General features: G+C 34.8%; 1 protein-coding gene across 1 annotated transcript in view; it reads right to left on the reverse strand.

The window, feature by feature from the left end:
- LOC149781495 (guanine nucleotide-binding protein subunit beta) overlaps nt 1-18,091 on the reverse strand; it is a 62,412-nt gene that overhangs the window by 35,871 nt on the left and 8,450 nt on the right. The window contains exon 2 of the mRNA XM_089935577.1: nt 8,031-8,113. Coding sequence (XP_089791703.1) covers nt 8,031-8,090 — 60 coding nt within the window. The 5' untranslated portion in view covers nt 8,091-8,113. The remainder of the gene's footprint in view (nt 1-8,030; nt 8,114-18,091) is intronic.

The raw sequence follows: 18,091 nt of genomic DNA on the forward strand, positions 1-18,091 counted from the left end.
CATAGTCATGTGCCATCATCTAATTTCTCTTTCCTTTCAATATATTGAGCTACTATTGAAACATTTGGTGTTGCTGAGCAAGAACAAATTTGCAAAATGAATCAAGATATCGAATTTCAGTGTCATAACAAATTCAGTTTGTAATTTAAAGAATGCTTTCTATTAAAAACAACAAACCTATTAGTCTGAATGCGTGTCCAGCTATTAATGTTCTCACTAATGATGGAGGTATTATTGATTCAGATAAAAGGTGCTTATTTTCTGTAATTGTGATCCACCTAACAAAATATGAGCATTTATTCATGTAAGAAAATGAAAAGTGTGTAAACATTTGTTGTATCTATGATAAATGTTTGCCAAAGATGAGACTATAGCATTTGCATCGAAATTTCACGTGGGCTGTGGCAATAACAATTATTTTTCTGGCCACTAGACATGCGCATAACCAAACAAAGATGTCCACTAAACCTAGCTGTTGCCCTTATGGATGTTTACCCCAAGAATAGGAATAATTCTTTTATCCTTACACAGACTATTAAAACATTTTAAGAGGATGACAGTCTCTTTTGTCCTGAAAATGTATCACTTGCTGGCTGCCTTTTTTTAAGAAAATAATCAACAGATTGATCATACAGATGTTTTACATCATAAAATACATGCAGTTTAATGCGTCCTGGAGTGTAAAGTTAGTCTATTTCTATAAGCAATATACTGAATCAAATATGAAACTGGATCTGAATCAAACATGAACAAATCATTATCGGGATTTTTAGGGTCCTTTTTTTATGGACTCAAGGCAAAATCCTAAGGGCTGGCAAGTCTGCGATGTTTATATAAGAATCATTCTGAAGGAATTGTGATTACAAGAATTTATTACAGGACATCAGACTGGTACCATTTTCACTTATGACCAACTTGATCTAACAAGTTTTCTAGTGAAGGCATCATGCCATTATGATGCCTGTTTAACAGGAATATAGAGACAACCGAAGTTTCAAGATGACTGCTGTGGTGGCTATACTGGACATCAAACTGGCAACATTGTCATCAAGAACAAGCAGACTTCATTGATTAAAGAGCTCTTTATGTGATAATCATTATGGCCATCTATTTAGTAGAAGTATTAAAAAGATCTTCAAGATGACCACCCCAGTAGTTATATTGGATGTCCAAGCAGCATCATCTTCATTTAGGCCCAAAATTGAACATGGGAGGATTGTGTTTGTAAAGTTTCATGGCAATCCTCCAAGCAATTTAGGAGGAGTAGCTACAACAAAATTATGCTAATGGACAAATGATGGACAACAGGTCAACCCATTAACCTGACACATATAATGCCAAAACTTGCAAATCCAGTTACCTTGAATTTACAAGTGAACATTTACAGATTTTCCTTTACATTTTCCTTCAATATACACGAACAGTTTGGATAGATGTCAAGTCTGCTACAACAATGTACATTTAAAAATAATGCATGGTTTCTTCGTTTCTCCAAACCAGTTTAGCCACTGGTCCCTACACCAGTGGCAGTCATCTAAAAAATTATTCTGTAGTAATATATGATGACTTAAGATTGATGAAGAGGTTAAGCAGTCAATGCCATTATTTTCATCTTTCAAAAAAACAACAATCCTTGGTAGTGCTACATTTATTCTTAAAAGTGAGCTAGGTTTAATAAATATTTAAAGCGATATACTAAAACATGTTGCTTACACACATGTGACAGTTTTATGCAACATGTCATTCATGCATAGTCTTTTGATTGCAATGGCTATTTCACTGTCCACTTTACCTGTAACACATGATCATATTTCACTTTTTTGAAGAAATGCAATCATTTTGTAAAGTCTGATTCAGAAGATTGAATTAACGTAGAAAAACCCAAGGAGTAGGAATTTCTAAACTGTTCACTATGACATGTTCTCAAAAGTGCAAAATTGACTGACATTTTCCAATTCCCACTTGATGACTTCCAGTTCAACCATGTTTATACCAATGCAATGTTTGTCATCCTTGTCTGATCAAATTACTTGATTATTGGAGTGCTTTGGATTCATGCCTATAAATCCTACATATCATATACATTTCTGGTGAAAAATGGTTCTCCTTGACAACATGTACAAGATGATGTTCCCGTGCAACATGAAATCAATCCCCCTCCCACAAATGGGTTGCATTATGCATCAGATCCATTAAATTGCACCAAGTTTTTAACTATAAGCAAATCATTTAGCAAGACCAGCGGTTTCTTTTTCACCTAGGAAATGAAAAATTCTGTATTTCTGTACTCTGAAGCAGCACTGTCCCAATATTTACTATACTAGAACAGACAAATCTTATGTAAGATCTTTGTAATTGGGCATAATGTGTACTATGATTGGTCAAAAGCAATACCTTATATACAGTCATTAGTCACACTGCATTTTTTCATTACCAACCAAATAGGTGACAAAAGTGGTGGTCAAAGGTCTGGGACCAAGTAAAACCTAACATGGACCTGCTCTAGTCTCAGTCTCTTGTCCAATGAACCAATCAATTTGCGACAATTTCTAACATAAAAATGTCAAAAAATCCAAAAAGGCTTTCCGAGTTCCAATGAATTGATTATTATTCAACAGCATGTAGATTATCATGCACTGAATGAATGCACAGCAGACCATTTCCAAATAGAGCAACTGAATACTTTTACAATCTGCTCTAACTCTCTTGTGCTGCAAGATAAGCAGCGAAATGTTAACAGATACTTGCTGTAAAGTTACTGGCATGTGTATTATTGCCATACTACAAAACACAACAAAACAATACATACAGATGCAGGGAAGCAAAAAAGAGGCTAACAATGAATAATTTATTCATGTCAATTGAAGATTAAAAACAACTTTTATGAATCATTTTGAATCAATTGCTTCCTTAGGTATCAATGCATATATATGGTGAAATTAATGATCAGAAATGTGTTTATTATCTGTTTATGTTAATAATAATCATCAAATCTGACAGAACTTGGGAATACTTCAACAAAAATATGGTGAACTGCACATATTTGTCCATGCTGTGTTGGCAATCATTTGTGAAGGCAGTAGTACAGTATGGTTGGCTTGGGGAAATTTATTGATCAAGGGGTCCAAATGATCTCAACTTTTTAACATATGCAATTTGAAGTAAACTTAATTTGCAGAAGCCATTGTTTTAGACTTGTCACAACCTTTAAACTTCAAAATATAGTACTGCTTGTTTATCTCCACATCCCCAGGGCTGAGCTATTATTGTTCAAATAAGCAGATGTCGAGATTGGTGGTAGAAGATGGGGTTGGGGAGGCAGGGTCTAGAAAAGAAATGTTCACATACAAGTTAAATTTGACTGTAAGGGGTAGACCAAAACTAGTTTGAAATACACTTGTATAGTGACATCTTACATTTGTGATACCTTTGTGCATACTGCAGTCTGGTTTTTATGCCCATTTAAAGTTTCCGTCACCAAATTTTCACAAAACGCACCCCAAACTGGACTAATTGATTACAATAACTCAATACAATGTTTATCAGAAAAGCAGCTATTTTGACCAGAACATTCCGTTCAAAAGAATACTAATTCTGGACACACAGGATGCTACCCATGTGTTCTCATGATCCATGATACGTCAACCTTTTCTGTACATCTTTGAAAAGATATGTTTATGCACTGGGCTATGGAAATGGGATGCATTACCTGGAATATTCCCATCAGCATTTCAACTGAAGAATGAAGCCAAGTTTATAGTTCAATTTAACAATGTCACTAGGTGGCAAGAAATGGGAAACAAAATAAAAATTACTACGAGTTCAACATGTTATAAATTTAATAAATAAACAATGATGAATTGGATGTATTGTGTTTACGAGGTCTTGTTTGTTGAAAAAAAATCTACTGAAGAATTTCGAAACAGACTATATGCCCCAGAATTTCCTGACAATCCTGACTGAGCTGACTAGTAAGCAGTAAATAAAGCATGTGTGGGACAAATTTTTTGCAAAATCTGAAACCTGAATGACGATGCAATATTGTTCAAAGTTAAACATTACTATTTTTTAAATCATGTATTTATATATATCATTCTAAGTCTTCATGAATGGGAGCTTATATTATAGATTCTGGGTCACAAGCTCAAGAAGGTCATGGCATGTCTTCATACTGACGACATTCAGAACGCACATTTTCACACTTATTCAGAATAGAAATGTCATATTTTTTCTTACACTTTAAGAAAATTACTTACCAAAATTGAATGATGACTGTTCTTTTGCCAATACAAATTGGATTTGACTCAAAACATGTGATCCAATGATTACAGAATCATTTCGTTGTGCAGAACAGTATGATAATATGGGGGTAATAAAATCCATGTGTTAAGTACAGTAGATGTACATCACTGGTTCCAACACACAGGTTTTTACACAAACCGAGGCTGCCAGGACATTCTGGAGGATCGCAAAGATTTATTTTTGCATATCAAAGTGTGGAAACTGAGTTGTGCAGCTCAGAAAAACTAGTTTGAGGGTCAAAGCCAAAAAAAGGTTGGGAACCAATGATATACATGAAAAATCCACGAATCTGAGTGTAGGTCACATATAAGAAAATTCATGTCCTGGTCACATCCCATTAAAATGCACACAAACACATAAAGAAAATGGTAGTCCTTGTTTGATCGATATTAACAACATTGTCATCAATCATGTCTCAATAAGTAATTCACTATGACATTCTCGGGCTCAGCCGATCCAAGTATGCAAGAAAAGCTTGCCAGTAGCTTCCCATGGGTTGGCCTCCCTGTATAGCCTATCATGCAACTGAGAAATGGCATTAAACCCCAAAACAGCATGGCTGTATAGATGCTGATTACGTGCTACATGTATTTAAAATAGTTTAGATTTTGGTCTGCCCAAGACCATAAACATAATCATCTTGCTGAGGCTACAAAGGGAATGAGGCTATTCATATGGAAATGAAACCTATCAACAAATTTCATAACATCTTTGTGAAATTCCCTTCCTTGTTGACCAGATATTTAGTTTCAAGAGTTTTGTACATTTGTAATTTGTGTCAACTTTGATGCGATCATAAGCATAGAATTACTTTTCTCCTGCAAAAAAGGACACTTTCATGGCATAATAAATGTATTCAAATCACTGACCAATTTGGAAAATACAACAATCATTCAGATTCCATCACTTTATTCTCAAGTCTGGTGCTCTGACTTCCTTTTATGAACGATGCTTTCTTTTTATTGACGACTTTAGCTGTCTTGCTTTGATGAATGGTGCATGCTGTTCTTGATTGTGCCACAAAAGGCCAACTTTGGAAGACCAAACAAATGCCCATTTCTTAATGCGATCAGCAATATTCAAGCCTGACAGCAACATAAAATAATTGCAAGAACAAAATGTAGGTTGGAACTGGCAGCTTGTCAACATTAACAAAGGATTTATTCAAATTGCATTCATGATTTCGGCCATCCATAAAAAAGCTGAAAAAAATGTTAAGGCGGTCTTGGGGAGCCTTCCCCAATGGGTCTCAAGGGGCAGCCACCCAGAGGGGTGGGTGGGTGGGGCCATAGGCTCCCAGCCGAAAACGCATTTTACACTCACAAAAAACTGCTCCTGGTGCAACTTATGATCATAGAATAATCTAAAATAATCATTTGAAAACCTAATAAACTTACCAAAAATGTTTGACTTGACTTCAATAATTTCACTCTGTTTAGTCATATGAATTTGTTCTCCAACACTATTGATGCTGAAGTTATTTCATGTGCATGTCAGTGTTCACATCGTAATTAAGTCACAATAATTTGTCAATTTCTGCAGCAAATATGCTATACTTCTCTCTTTTCATAACAAATCTTTAAATTAAACATCCAGGAACGTTGACTATATACAAATAATCCCATACATTCGCTTGTCGTTTTCTCCAATGATCACAACCTTTTGATATGCCTGTCGAGCTCTTTTTTAGCCTTCCTTTCTGACTGACTTTTTTTGGCTCAATGTGCAATCGTTTCTTTTCCTTCTCAATGAGAGACTTTTTCCTTTCAAGCTGGTGCTTGTATTGGTGACAGGTAGTGCGCATATTCTGACAGAGGGCTACATCTGTTCTCTCATGCAAGAAATCTTTCTTCTGATAGTAATTAACTGCACTTTTTCCAGATACCATCTGAGCTTGAATTTTTCCATATGCAGCTTCTTTTGTAGGTGCTGTTGAAAACTCTTCCAACTGTGATTACCCTAATTCATATCTTGCAAAGGTCACAAAATGAGTCATATAGCATTCAGTCTTCTTATAACCTGACCAACTAAATTTCTGTCAACTTTTCGCTCCAGCCATTCCCATTTCCATGTGATTTTTAAACCTTTATCTAAACTTTTCGTGTCATGGTCTCTCTCAACAAACTTGGGACATCATGTTTTGCAAGCATGCTTCTTCTTCACATTGCCATCAGTTTCCATTTCACAAAGATTGACTGATGAATTTAAACTTTTGACCAATCAGAATACTCTTTATGAGAGTCATGGTCTAACTAATATATGGAACAAATATGTTACATGAGTCGTTGCGGACTGGCACCAAACAGATTGTTTTTAAAAAACCAGATCGGAGATGATAAAAAAAACTGAAAAGGACTAAATCACGAAAAATCATGTCTGAAATTGGGACCTAATGCTTCTGTCAACACACTTTAAAAAAAAAAACCCAATGTCAATATAAGCATCAGAGGTCTTGGAAATACTTAATCACGCATATTTGGATGCAAACCTTTTATCTGGGATGCAGAAAATCTCTTATGCAGAAGTCTTTGTATGCATGCAATAGTGGGGCAGCAAATTCATAGACTGCCTGTCCTCTTTCAACCACCGTCTGAGTGGGAAAATGTGTTGATCAGTGGATCATTTTAGCTCGAAATCAAGACTCGTTGAGACTTAGACAAAATGTCGTTTGCAAATCTGGACAAGTATTTGGGGCTAAATGGCAAACTGACGAATAGTGTAATGAGATTCAGAAGAATGTTGAAGTTGATATAGAACTGATATTTTGTATGGAACAGTTGCCAAGTTAAGAAAATGTGTGATGCCTAGCTCAGTGTTTGCAATGCGACCTTTCCCTTAATTGATAAAATTCATTCTGACTCCAATCAACAGAGTTATATATCGGTGATGTAAACAATTCAAAAAATTAAACTCAATGATGACCACTGTTCTTCTCATCTGGACATTTAGCGACTTCAGGTATGCCCAATATGCTTATGGGGACTGCAACTTTTGCTGGTGGGACTCCTGTTTTTAAAATCCAAGCGAGAACTCTGAGCATGAGAAATCTGGAAGTAACAACAGACCATGGGCCCAGGACTTTGCATTTCTGATGACACAGGTATCTTGTTGACACAAGAAGAATGGATGTGAACGTTGACCTAAAAATTGATAGGATTTTTCCTTATCCCACATGCATGGCACACACAGAGTTTGGTTCAGGTATACGAGTTTCTGTGTGCAAACCATTTTTCTTCTTTCAGTCAGTGACTCTGACCTTTTGACCCCAAAACGAACAAGGATCTTCCTTACCTTTTACCCCAAGTGCAAACCTTCCAAAGTTCTACAACTGTAAATGTTACTAACTCAAATTATTGTGCAGAAACAATTTTTCTTCCTTTAATGGCAGTGACCTTGATTATGACCACCTGACATCAAAATCAATAGAATTTTTCTTGAGTTCAAGCAAAAACCACCCACAAAATTTGGTAACTCTAAATGGTGGTTGACAACCATAGTTAATGTGTGGAAATGAACTGGTAAAAGATACATGAATGTCCATTACAACATAATATGCTCTGCTTTATGATCGACTATGGAGAGAAAAAACGTTTCCCGAGTAAAAGTAGTAAAAGTGCTGACAGGCAGACAATGGATATGGGGCCATGTATCATAAACACAGCTGAAAATGGCCATCTTTAACCTGTGTCAAGATAGGTTCAACAATGCAAATCACACTTGATACATACCCTAATTTGGTTCTTTAATTGTTCTGTTTCCTGTCGCAGTGCCTCCAGTTCAGAATTCATTTTTATAACTTAAAAAAATAAACCTGAAAAGAAAGAAAAGAAATCAGTTAGGTCAACATGTCTATGGATATTTATAGTCATAACCTTCATTTTACCGAGGTATCCTGCTTAACCACAATGTTTATTGTTACAACTCTAGGTCTTAAAAGAAGTGAAACTAACAATTTAACCCTTGTGCTATTTGAGTCAGCTGCTTGTAGGCAGTTAATTCACATGTGCCAAAGTCACACAGCAGAGTGTGCTATAAACAAAACACATTGATACCTGATATGCAGAGGCATGTCTTAAATTAAGAGCAGAGTAGTTTATGCCAAGTTCAACATATATTTTAACCATTATCTTTTTGGTACATGTCTATTATCTGTAGAAAGGATTAAGAATAAAATCTGACCTTTATAGTTGTATAATTAGTTTCAACAAAAGAATATTTTATATGCTTTAAATTCATAAAAGAACCCATTTACCGTCGAGTCGGTGAAGCAGTGTGATCCACTACCATTTTCAACTTCACAATATACTGATTCTAGGTCTACTTCTACATTGCTAAATCATCAGCATTTGATAAATTATCAAAACTCATGTTGCCTACATTGTCATCAGAGCTTGACTTACTGAAGCCTTGATAGTTTTAGTTCTACTTATCCAAGCTCATGAAGTCTTAGAAATAATAATTTCCCACATTTCAGAAATAAATTTAACAGATTTTAAAACAATTAATTCCATTGTTAAGTGCATTGTTATAAATGAGTCTGTTAAAGATAATGCTTTTAATAAGATGGCTAAGTAATATAAATGATGCCTTTCCCAAGCCAAATGTGAAATCATCATCTGACGCTCATTCTTCATTCAGTGTTGACAATGTCATTGTTTGTGTGTGATTTGGATTTTTAACGTAGCTTTAACAATTTTTCAGTAATATCGCTACGATGTCTGCAGTGTGGAAGTTTATAGTGATGTCTAGCACTGGGGCATCATGCCGCAGATATGTAGCATGATGTCCCACCCAGTCACATTATCCTGACACCAGACTGACCAGTCCTAACACTAACCTCTTAATGTCAAGTGCCTATTGAGGCAGCTGTTAATACCAATTTTTATAAGTCTTTGGTATGACTTGACATGGGTTTGAACCCTCAACCTCCCGCATCCAAGGTGGATGCAATAACCACTAAGGCCACCAGATAGATGTTGACAATGTGTAATGTCATGTGTTTAGAATACCAACTCAAGCAAAGACTCAATTTGGAACAATTTTTTTAAGGTATGGGTGGGGGTGGAATTTTTTGTTTGGAAAAAACTTAAACAGTATTCTCACTCCAATTTGTACAAAAGGCCTTATTCCAACCTACAATTTTTTTTTATATAAAGCATCTTGTGTTGAATTTTTCCCCCTCAGCTGAAAAGATGCCATCCCCCATTAAATGGTAGGTCTCTTTCAGCAGACATGCAGCGCCCTTTTAAGTCAGCATCTAGCAAGTTCAAATCTTTATATAACACAACAGAGCCAATAAAAACCAACCAACAAATCTTAAATAAGAATATTTTGTATGATAGTTGAATTGATCAAGAGGAAGGAAATGTATCACTGATTCGAAGTTGTGAGGCAAAGATATCCAATACACAAGTGTATGCTATACTGCCCCTATGGACAGCACATCATTTTCACCAAGTGAGCAATATGTGCTGACAACTCAGCCAGTTAGAACCTTGGTATAGAATCATACATGTCACCCGCCAGTATAAATGTAATTATTGCCTTAAGTGACAAAAAAAGGCATGATCTGACTGTCAAGATTCATCCACAGATTACATGCTAGAATTACAACACATATGAAAAAGATACATTTATTTTGTACAACAAACCTAGTTCTGCAGCTGGTCAAAATTCTTATCATAAAGGGAAAAATCCATATAGATTAGAACCAGAATACAAACACAAATTATACTGAAAAATTATTTATATTCAGCACTAACTTCAGTCAGTGTTTCATCCTTTTTCTATGACCTGACATGTTTTGAAGTTTGAAAAGATCCATCTGCTCTAACATTTTCCAATATATAATATTACAACTCGCACCATAAAGCGTTTCACTTAACACCTGGCACCATTTTCTTTAAAATATAGACTGGTCCACTAACCAGTTTATTAACATAATGAATCAAAGAGAATGAGTTCACATTGAAGAAACTCCTTGGTTTTCTAGGAAATAGGTCATACAAGCAGATAAGTATGCTTACACTATTACTATGCAGCAGTCTTCTTCATAAGAATATTCTCAGATTTATAGGAAAGAAATTAAAGAGATGAATCATAAAAATAAAAAAAAATACTTTTTATGGCTTTATTATATTTTGAAAAGTATAAAGTGTAATCCTCATACTGTTGAGCGTAAAATGTAATTTGGTTAAAAGAACGTAATGATTATGCCATAAGCTATGCGACTGGCATGTAGAATACACATAGATGTAAATCTGTTATTTGTAAAAAATGAATAACCCTTATGTATAAATTGTAGTGCCTTGTCTGGCAGCTCCATGACAGGCCTGAAAAAAATGCACATGATACTACTAATTTTACATTTTGCCAAAAGCTTTCATGGAAATAGGTTGGAACAATTTAGAGTTATTGTATTATATAAGAATATTCTGCAAGAGCAAATTTTTTTTTTGGGGGGGGGAGGGTCTAGCCAAGGCATTAATATGTTGGCTGCACACAATAAAAGTCAAGGATATGGACTATCATGTAATACAATGACCATCCCTTTGGACTACTGTTCTAAACTGTCACAAGGATAGTGATCACAACCTGTTACTAAAAGCTACTTGAAACCAGGAAGCAGCTACTGAAGTATTTGTACTAGGAAGAGGTCAACCTTATTGTATTCTGTCTACTCAGCTTCACTTATCTGACAGAGCTACTGATCAATTTGTTACCACTGGATTGATACTTTGTACATTTAGCACAACAGATACATGTAGGTAACAACAAAAGCCTTGTAGTCCAAGCTAGATGTACACATAGCAGGCCATAACAATTTAATTTCATCTCTTTTGATGATGTTGCCATTCTCACATACAACTAATTCAATAATGTGTTTTAACATTAATGTAAATCATTTGTATGTCAGAACTGTTTCAGAAAATGTCACACAAAAAGTATTCACTCAGATTCAAAGCTTGTGCAACATGTTTACACTTTTATACAATACTTAAAAATTAATATTTTCTGAGATCAGTTTAAAACTGTTATGACAATTTGATGGCATAAATGGCATCTACTAGCCAGGTCAAGTTATATTTTTTCAGGAAGTTGGCTTACGATGGAAACAAAATATACTGGTATGTTTATACTAACTGTACTTGGACCACCATTACAGATAACACAAGATCACCCAACCATGCTCGGATATAATACGGTACATTATTCAATGCACCCCATAATTGCTACGCATGATCTGTACGGGTTTCCAAAGAAGGGTATGTCCTTACATTGCACATAAAAAAAAAAAAAAAAAACAAGACTCAAAATTGACATAGTTTGCATACAGCAGACAATCCGTAAGAACATTCTGAATACAAAATATAAATGCTATTTTACTCATATGTCTATAGTGAAATTCATTAATTCTTGTATTAAAATACAATACTCAATATGTCTAAGAATATATATGCTACGTCTTCATACTTTCTGATATGCAGAAAATGTGCTGCACCAATAATCATATAGGAACATTTTACTACCCCATCAGTAAAGTAGGTGTACAAATATTAGTACTATACCTTGTTGTTTTAAACTGATTTTTTTTCTCGTCTCTTACTTGTAACTTAAGTTATGTAAGATCTTTAAGATATAAACACATTTACCAAGTTTAAAAAATGTGTTAAGAGGTAGCAGGTTCAGTCAAGGTAGATTGTTTTCTCCAGTCTGGATACATAAATGCCAACCCCTGGCGAGGAAAAAGTGTAATTCAAGTAGACAAAAACAGCAATCCGAGCAGAAAAAGAGTAATCCACATATAACATGATAACAATTCAATAAGCATATGTACAAACTGGTTTATTTACCCCTCTGGAATTTTAATATTCAATTACTGCTTCAAGTTTTCATAAATAATGCTTTGAGCTTTAAAAAGAACATACTCTCATACTGCATTCTAAAACACTTTGTACCAGCGGAGACAATGAATGTTTTGCACACCAGTAGAGCACTAAGTGCTGGGTTACAGAGCCTGGATCTGAATTCAGTTTAATTTTGTTTACAATACTGAACAATCTCTCATAGTCAGCATTAGAATGGTAAAGAACCAATATTCCTTTCATAACCTGACAATGAGGAAATTTATACCTTACAGTTATTGGGTCTTTTAGCTAGGAAATAAGATGAAAAAAATCAACTCTGTCTGCATGAAATACATTGTCAGGTAGAGGGACAGCTTGATACTTCAAGAGTTCTCTTTCTAATTTATCAGCAGCCTTTCCTACAGCATGGTGCATCATATGACAGAGACAACCTGATATGTACAATGACTGAGACATTTTTCAAACTACAGAACGCAACTCCTTTATGAATTCCAGTCATTACTGATGCAGTATCAGCTGAAAACCCCATACAGTTCTGCCAACTCATATTTATTCAAAACATTATCAAGCAAATAAAAAAGATGTTTTCTCCACTGGAGTCTACTGTCAATTTGGTAATGAAAGAAGAGCACTCTAAATGTCCTTTTCGTTGTCAAAGTCTCTTACACAGACTGGGTACAACTTGTTGTCATAATCAGTACTCCTGTCTGCTGCAATACTAAATAATGTGATCCGTAACTGTGGGCCCATTAATTTAGTGAGAAAAAAAGTGTAATGATTACGCCACAAGCGTAATGGTTGGCATGTATGTGGATAAATACTGCACAAAAAAAAAAATCAAAGGCCTTTTCATGGTCAGGAAAAAAAACCTATTCTTTCTTCCGACTTTTTCACATATTTCCAGATAGTGTAAGAACCTTGAAATAGTGGAGGCATTTAATTACAATTTAAAGACTTAAATGACTCTAATGGACAATTTTTTGGATTTTTCATCAAATGAAATTTGCTTGGTTTGGTTTAGTGCTTGATGGCACAGGAACACAATTAGATTATTTAGTGCCTCGGCAATTGCAGTTAAGTTTCTTCCCAAGCTGACACAGGTTGCTTTGAAGACAAGATCTGAACCTGCACCTTTGGTCACAAGTCCAGTATGCTAGCAATTCAGCCACCATTGCTGCCACAGTTGAGCCCGACATCAACACTAAAATACTGACTGAAGAAGACTGCTGGAGTAATGAAAATTAAATGAAGACAATGGTAAACAAGACGAAATGAATTAAGGAATTAATAGATCATTAATAATAGAATCCACACCAAAAAGGAAGCAGTTTGCAGGATCAAGAATTAAACATGAATAAAGAGCCAAACGTAGTCCTACTAAGATGTAACACGTTTTTATTTTGGCACTATGTCTTACTGCCTAAATAATGGCGTTGTGTAGCATGTTCCAATGTTGACTGACATTGGATTTAGAGACCAAATTTTAAGGAATATCTCAAACCACTGACATCACATACTAAATCTTTTCCACAAATTAAAGTCATGTTGATTGAGACAGTAGTTACTTTTCAAAAATTTAATTAATTTAAATTCTACACAAATGGATATGTTTTTAAGTTCTCCTGACTTATCTTTCAGTTGTTTGCAATGTGACAGAAGAAGCTAGGAATACCGAATTGGTTAAAAGAATGATAAATATCTTGAACAAAAGGAGCTATCTACACACCTTCTTCAACATTAGTATAGTTTAATTTGTTTCATTAAAGAAACATTCTTCAACCTAATCAGATTTCAGCATTCCCATCTTATATCACATTCCAACCAGCTGAATGGAACATGAAAATGTGCCCATTTGTTACTGTGAGATTTAGATTCCATCACGATAATGATAGCAAAATATATTTAATTAGATTTAAATATGTGGAAGAAAGTTGCTATGGGCTGCCAAGTGAGATATTTCTGAAATTTTATCTCTTGTTCTCCTGTCAGTAAACCTGGGAACATGCTACACAGGACCAAAAGCTAATTAAATTTTCGACCATTTGTAACTATTACAAAGTCAGTTTTATTCTGCAGGAATTTTTTGATACTGTTAATGGAATTATATATTGTATGGATTAATGAATTATTTAACACAAGTGGACTAATAGGAAAGTAAATAACTTTTTTACCATCATGCAAGTCAAGCACTATTTAATTCTGAATTTTGGATAAAATTTACATCATTTAGATATTTTACTGAGAACAACTTTACCAAATATATAAAAGCATACAAGCAAAACAACCAATTTTAAGTAGCTCGTTTTAAAAATTGAGGCAGTCAGGTATTACCAACACATCTCAGGCCACAGGCATTATCAAAGCTTCCCAAGGTGATCCCTCCCTCTATTTGAATGCCGTTGTAGACCATCTACTGTATATACTCACATATAAGTTTGTTAAGCAGACCTCCCAAATGGAATTAGTGTTAGAAAGTGCATGACCCATAAGCCCAATATGCATGTGTTAAGTTCTATATGTTTATAACTAGGCAAAACCATGTACTAAAATAAAGTATCTTCAATCCTAAATTTTTAAAATTTCTCCAGCCATTCAAATGTTCCACATTAATCTATTCATCCCTTTCTGATGCTTGCAAACAATGATACCAACAGGAATGTCATGCTTTTCAGCAGTCTTCCATTTAAAAATTACAAGAGGCAGCTTTAATTGTCAGTTAAACAAGACAACATTCTTGACTGTTTTTATCAGAATGTTCTTCTCACCAACATCAATGCTTTGTTGCCAAGGCATGCATAAAACGCAAGCCCCTATCAAGACTTTTACTTTCTGCCTCAAGAATAACAATCAAATATTTCTACTCTCAATACCAAAATGTTTTTTGTCATAAATAGCTAGATCATTTTATTTAGTTTAGTTTTCCTGACTTAACATATGTATGGATGCATTTCCCAGTAGATGGATATGTATCAAATAAAAGACCAGTAATGCCTCTTTTTTTGTTCATTATCTTACCATGCAAAGTTAGAAAATGTACAAGTGTGACTTCATGACAGCACATATAACAGCTATGCAGTATCCAACTTATAAACCACCTGTAGTGTTAAAATATGAAAATGAAAATCTTGAATATCTATTTAATACCTCTTATATTTGGTACCATATATAAAAAGCATAACCAGGTCATGGGAAAATTCTGTGCTATTAATTAGGGCAACTTCGTGACCCCAATTTCAATTGGTGGCCTCAAAAGAGTGTGTATGTGATTTGGATTTTTAATGTAGCTTTAAAAAAAATCAGTCATATCACTACGATGTCTACAGTGTGACAGTTTATAGTGATTTCTAGCACTGGGTCATCTTATGTGTTTAGGCTTGAATAAACTAACACAAGAAAGAGTGAAAACAACAAGCTTTAAAAAACAGAATAATTTATTTCCCTGGAAAAATCCTGTATAAATGAAAAAATATGAACTTGCGGTTTTATAGAATCAAATCCAAAAATAATCCACTAATAAAATTTTAGTAGTTGTGATAACAAAATGTTCCACTGATTTCAAGTTCGAGTCCCATAGAACAATCCAAGATGGAAGACGATGATGTATGGTGAAATCTGAAGTGTTAAAGTAAATAGTTCCTTGTAGAAACAAGAATTATCACTCCAGTTTCTGATAGCTGAATAAATTTTTATTAAAAAAAAAAACTGTCCTTGTTCAACGATTTTACATGAGCACATGTATTTTCCAGAAAAACAACAGAATTAATCCTTTTGAATCCAAGTAATTTGAAAAAACTCCAGACAGCACAACATAAAACTTGTACTGTAAGAAAAGGCCCAGCTGCAACGGAGAATAATTCTCCAAAACATGGGTTATATGGTCTTGTAAAACGTAAACAAGGGTCACATGATCATCTTCTGGAAGGTTATAGAAACTACGTACTTGTTAGAGATCATGTCTACCCAGTGTGACCTGACAAAAACCAATAATTTTAAGTAAAAAAAAAAACAATTTTAAAAATTGTCTGCATCTTAACCCTTTATCTCATGCAAGCGCCTTTGGACACCTCTACTCGATTCGTATGGAAGTGCCTTTTGACGTCTGCTGTAAACATCAGCCATTTTAAGCCGGTTTTCGTAGCACCACCTTCGGGGTAAAACCCCATATTAAATACTACATTCATTTCACATGGTCACTGTTTATGCGCTGGTCGATATCTGCTATTTAAAGTAACTGGTTCGTAATCTCCACTCTCCAAAATGGAGGTCGCGGATTTCATTCAGTATGTACGAAGTTTTCACGATTAGAATCACAACCATGAAAGCTTCAATAGCTTAGGTAAAGGCTCTGATATTGATGTAGGCAGCAATTTGTTTTTATAAATTATCAAATTCAGATGACTTAGTGTAGACATGGACAAAAAAACTTGCAAGTTTCGAGTATGAGAAATGGCAGCTACGGTTGGTCGCACGGTCTCACTGACATGACGGTGAACAAGTTCTCTCAAGATTTTAAAGCACATAAAAAATTCTTCCATGAAAAAAAATTAGCTATAACATTCGGACTTTACTCTTAAATATTTCCACACATAACAGATGTGTACCAAAAATATAAAATGGTTAAAATTGCTGTTAAATGTAACATACACTACAGCTAACAGGCAGGCCTATGCGTATGGAGTTGAATAGGTAACAGGTGTTCTATTTATAGCATGCTGCACTTTGCAACTATGCTCTATGAGGTAAAGGGTTAAAGATGAAGTCACATCATGACCGTGACAACAACCAATCATTTTAAAATAAAATAGAACTTGTTTACATGGATGCTATGAAGTTTGAAACAAGGTCAGGATTCAGATCAACACCTGCTGTTTATTAACTAACAGTCAAGGTCAAACTATTTTCTGAAAAAAATCATCATCTATAGTCAATAAATTAACATTACAACATCATGTAATGAAAAATAATTTTTTTTATAAAAACTGACAAGCAATCAAATTGATATAAATATATATTAAATCAGATATAATCAAATCAATATACATAACAGGCATCATGCTGCAGACATGTAGCATAATGTCCCACCCAGTCACATTATCCCAACACCAGGCCGACCAGTCCTAACACTAACCTCTTAATTCTTAGCGCCAAGCGAGGCAGCTGTTAGTACCATTTTTGTAAAGTCCTTGGTATGACTCTACTGGGGATTGAACCCACAACCTCCCGCATCCAAGGCGGACACTCTATCCACTGGAGCGGTCTGCCTCAAAAGAATTGTTCTAAAATATCCATATCGATAGTCTCAAGTTTACCATTTTCTTTCCAGAAGTCATCTTAAACAAATAAAAAGCTTGACATTACATTTGCTCATCTATACATAATATATGTGTACCAAAAATGTAAAATGTTCAAATTAATGTTAAATAACATATACTACACTGCTTAACAGTTAACAGGCAGGATGGAGTCAAATAGGTAACAGGTGTTCTATTTATAGCACACTGCACTGGCTAACTTTGCTACATGTATATCGAAGGGCTAAAAGCCATACTCTCTATGTATGGAGGTGCATTACCGCCATAATTATATGCGTGTATTTCCTAATCTTCCTTGACGCATTTTTGTAAATGGCAGCTTGCAAGTGCTACTTTCATAATTCTATCAATCTATATTGTATTTTCGTTGATGCGGCTACCCTATGCTGCCACAGTGTGGCAGCGGTAAATTAAACAGACAAAATGTTCAATAAAATGGGGTGGGAAGGGTTAGTGGAAATATAACATTGTGTAAATACACCTAACTGTATACAATCTGATACATTTACAGTGGAACCTGTCTTGAAAGACCACCCCTTCTGCCAAAACATAAAGGTCTCTCATGACAGGTGGTCTCTCATAACAGGTTATAACACTATATAATCTCTA

This window comes from Sinohyriopsis cumingii, chromosome 15 (assembly GCF_028554795.1).
Source record: "Sinohyriopsis cumingii isolate HCF-2022 chromosome 15, ASM2855479v2, whole genome shotgun sequence".
Taxonomy (NCBI): domain Eukaryota; kingdom Metazoa; phylum Mollusca; class Bivalvia; order Unionida; family Unionidae; genus Sinohyriopsis; species Sinohyriopsis cumingii.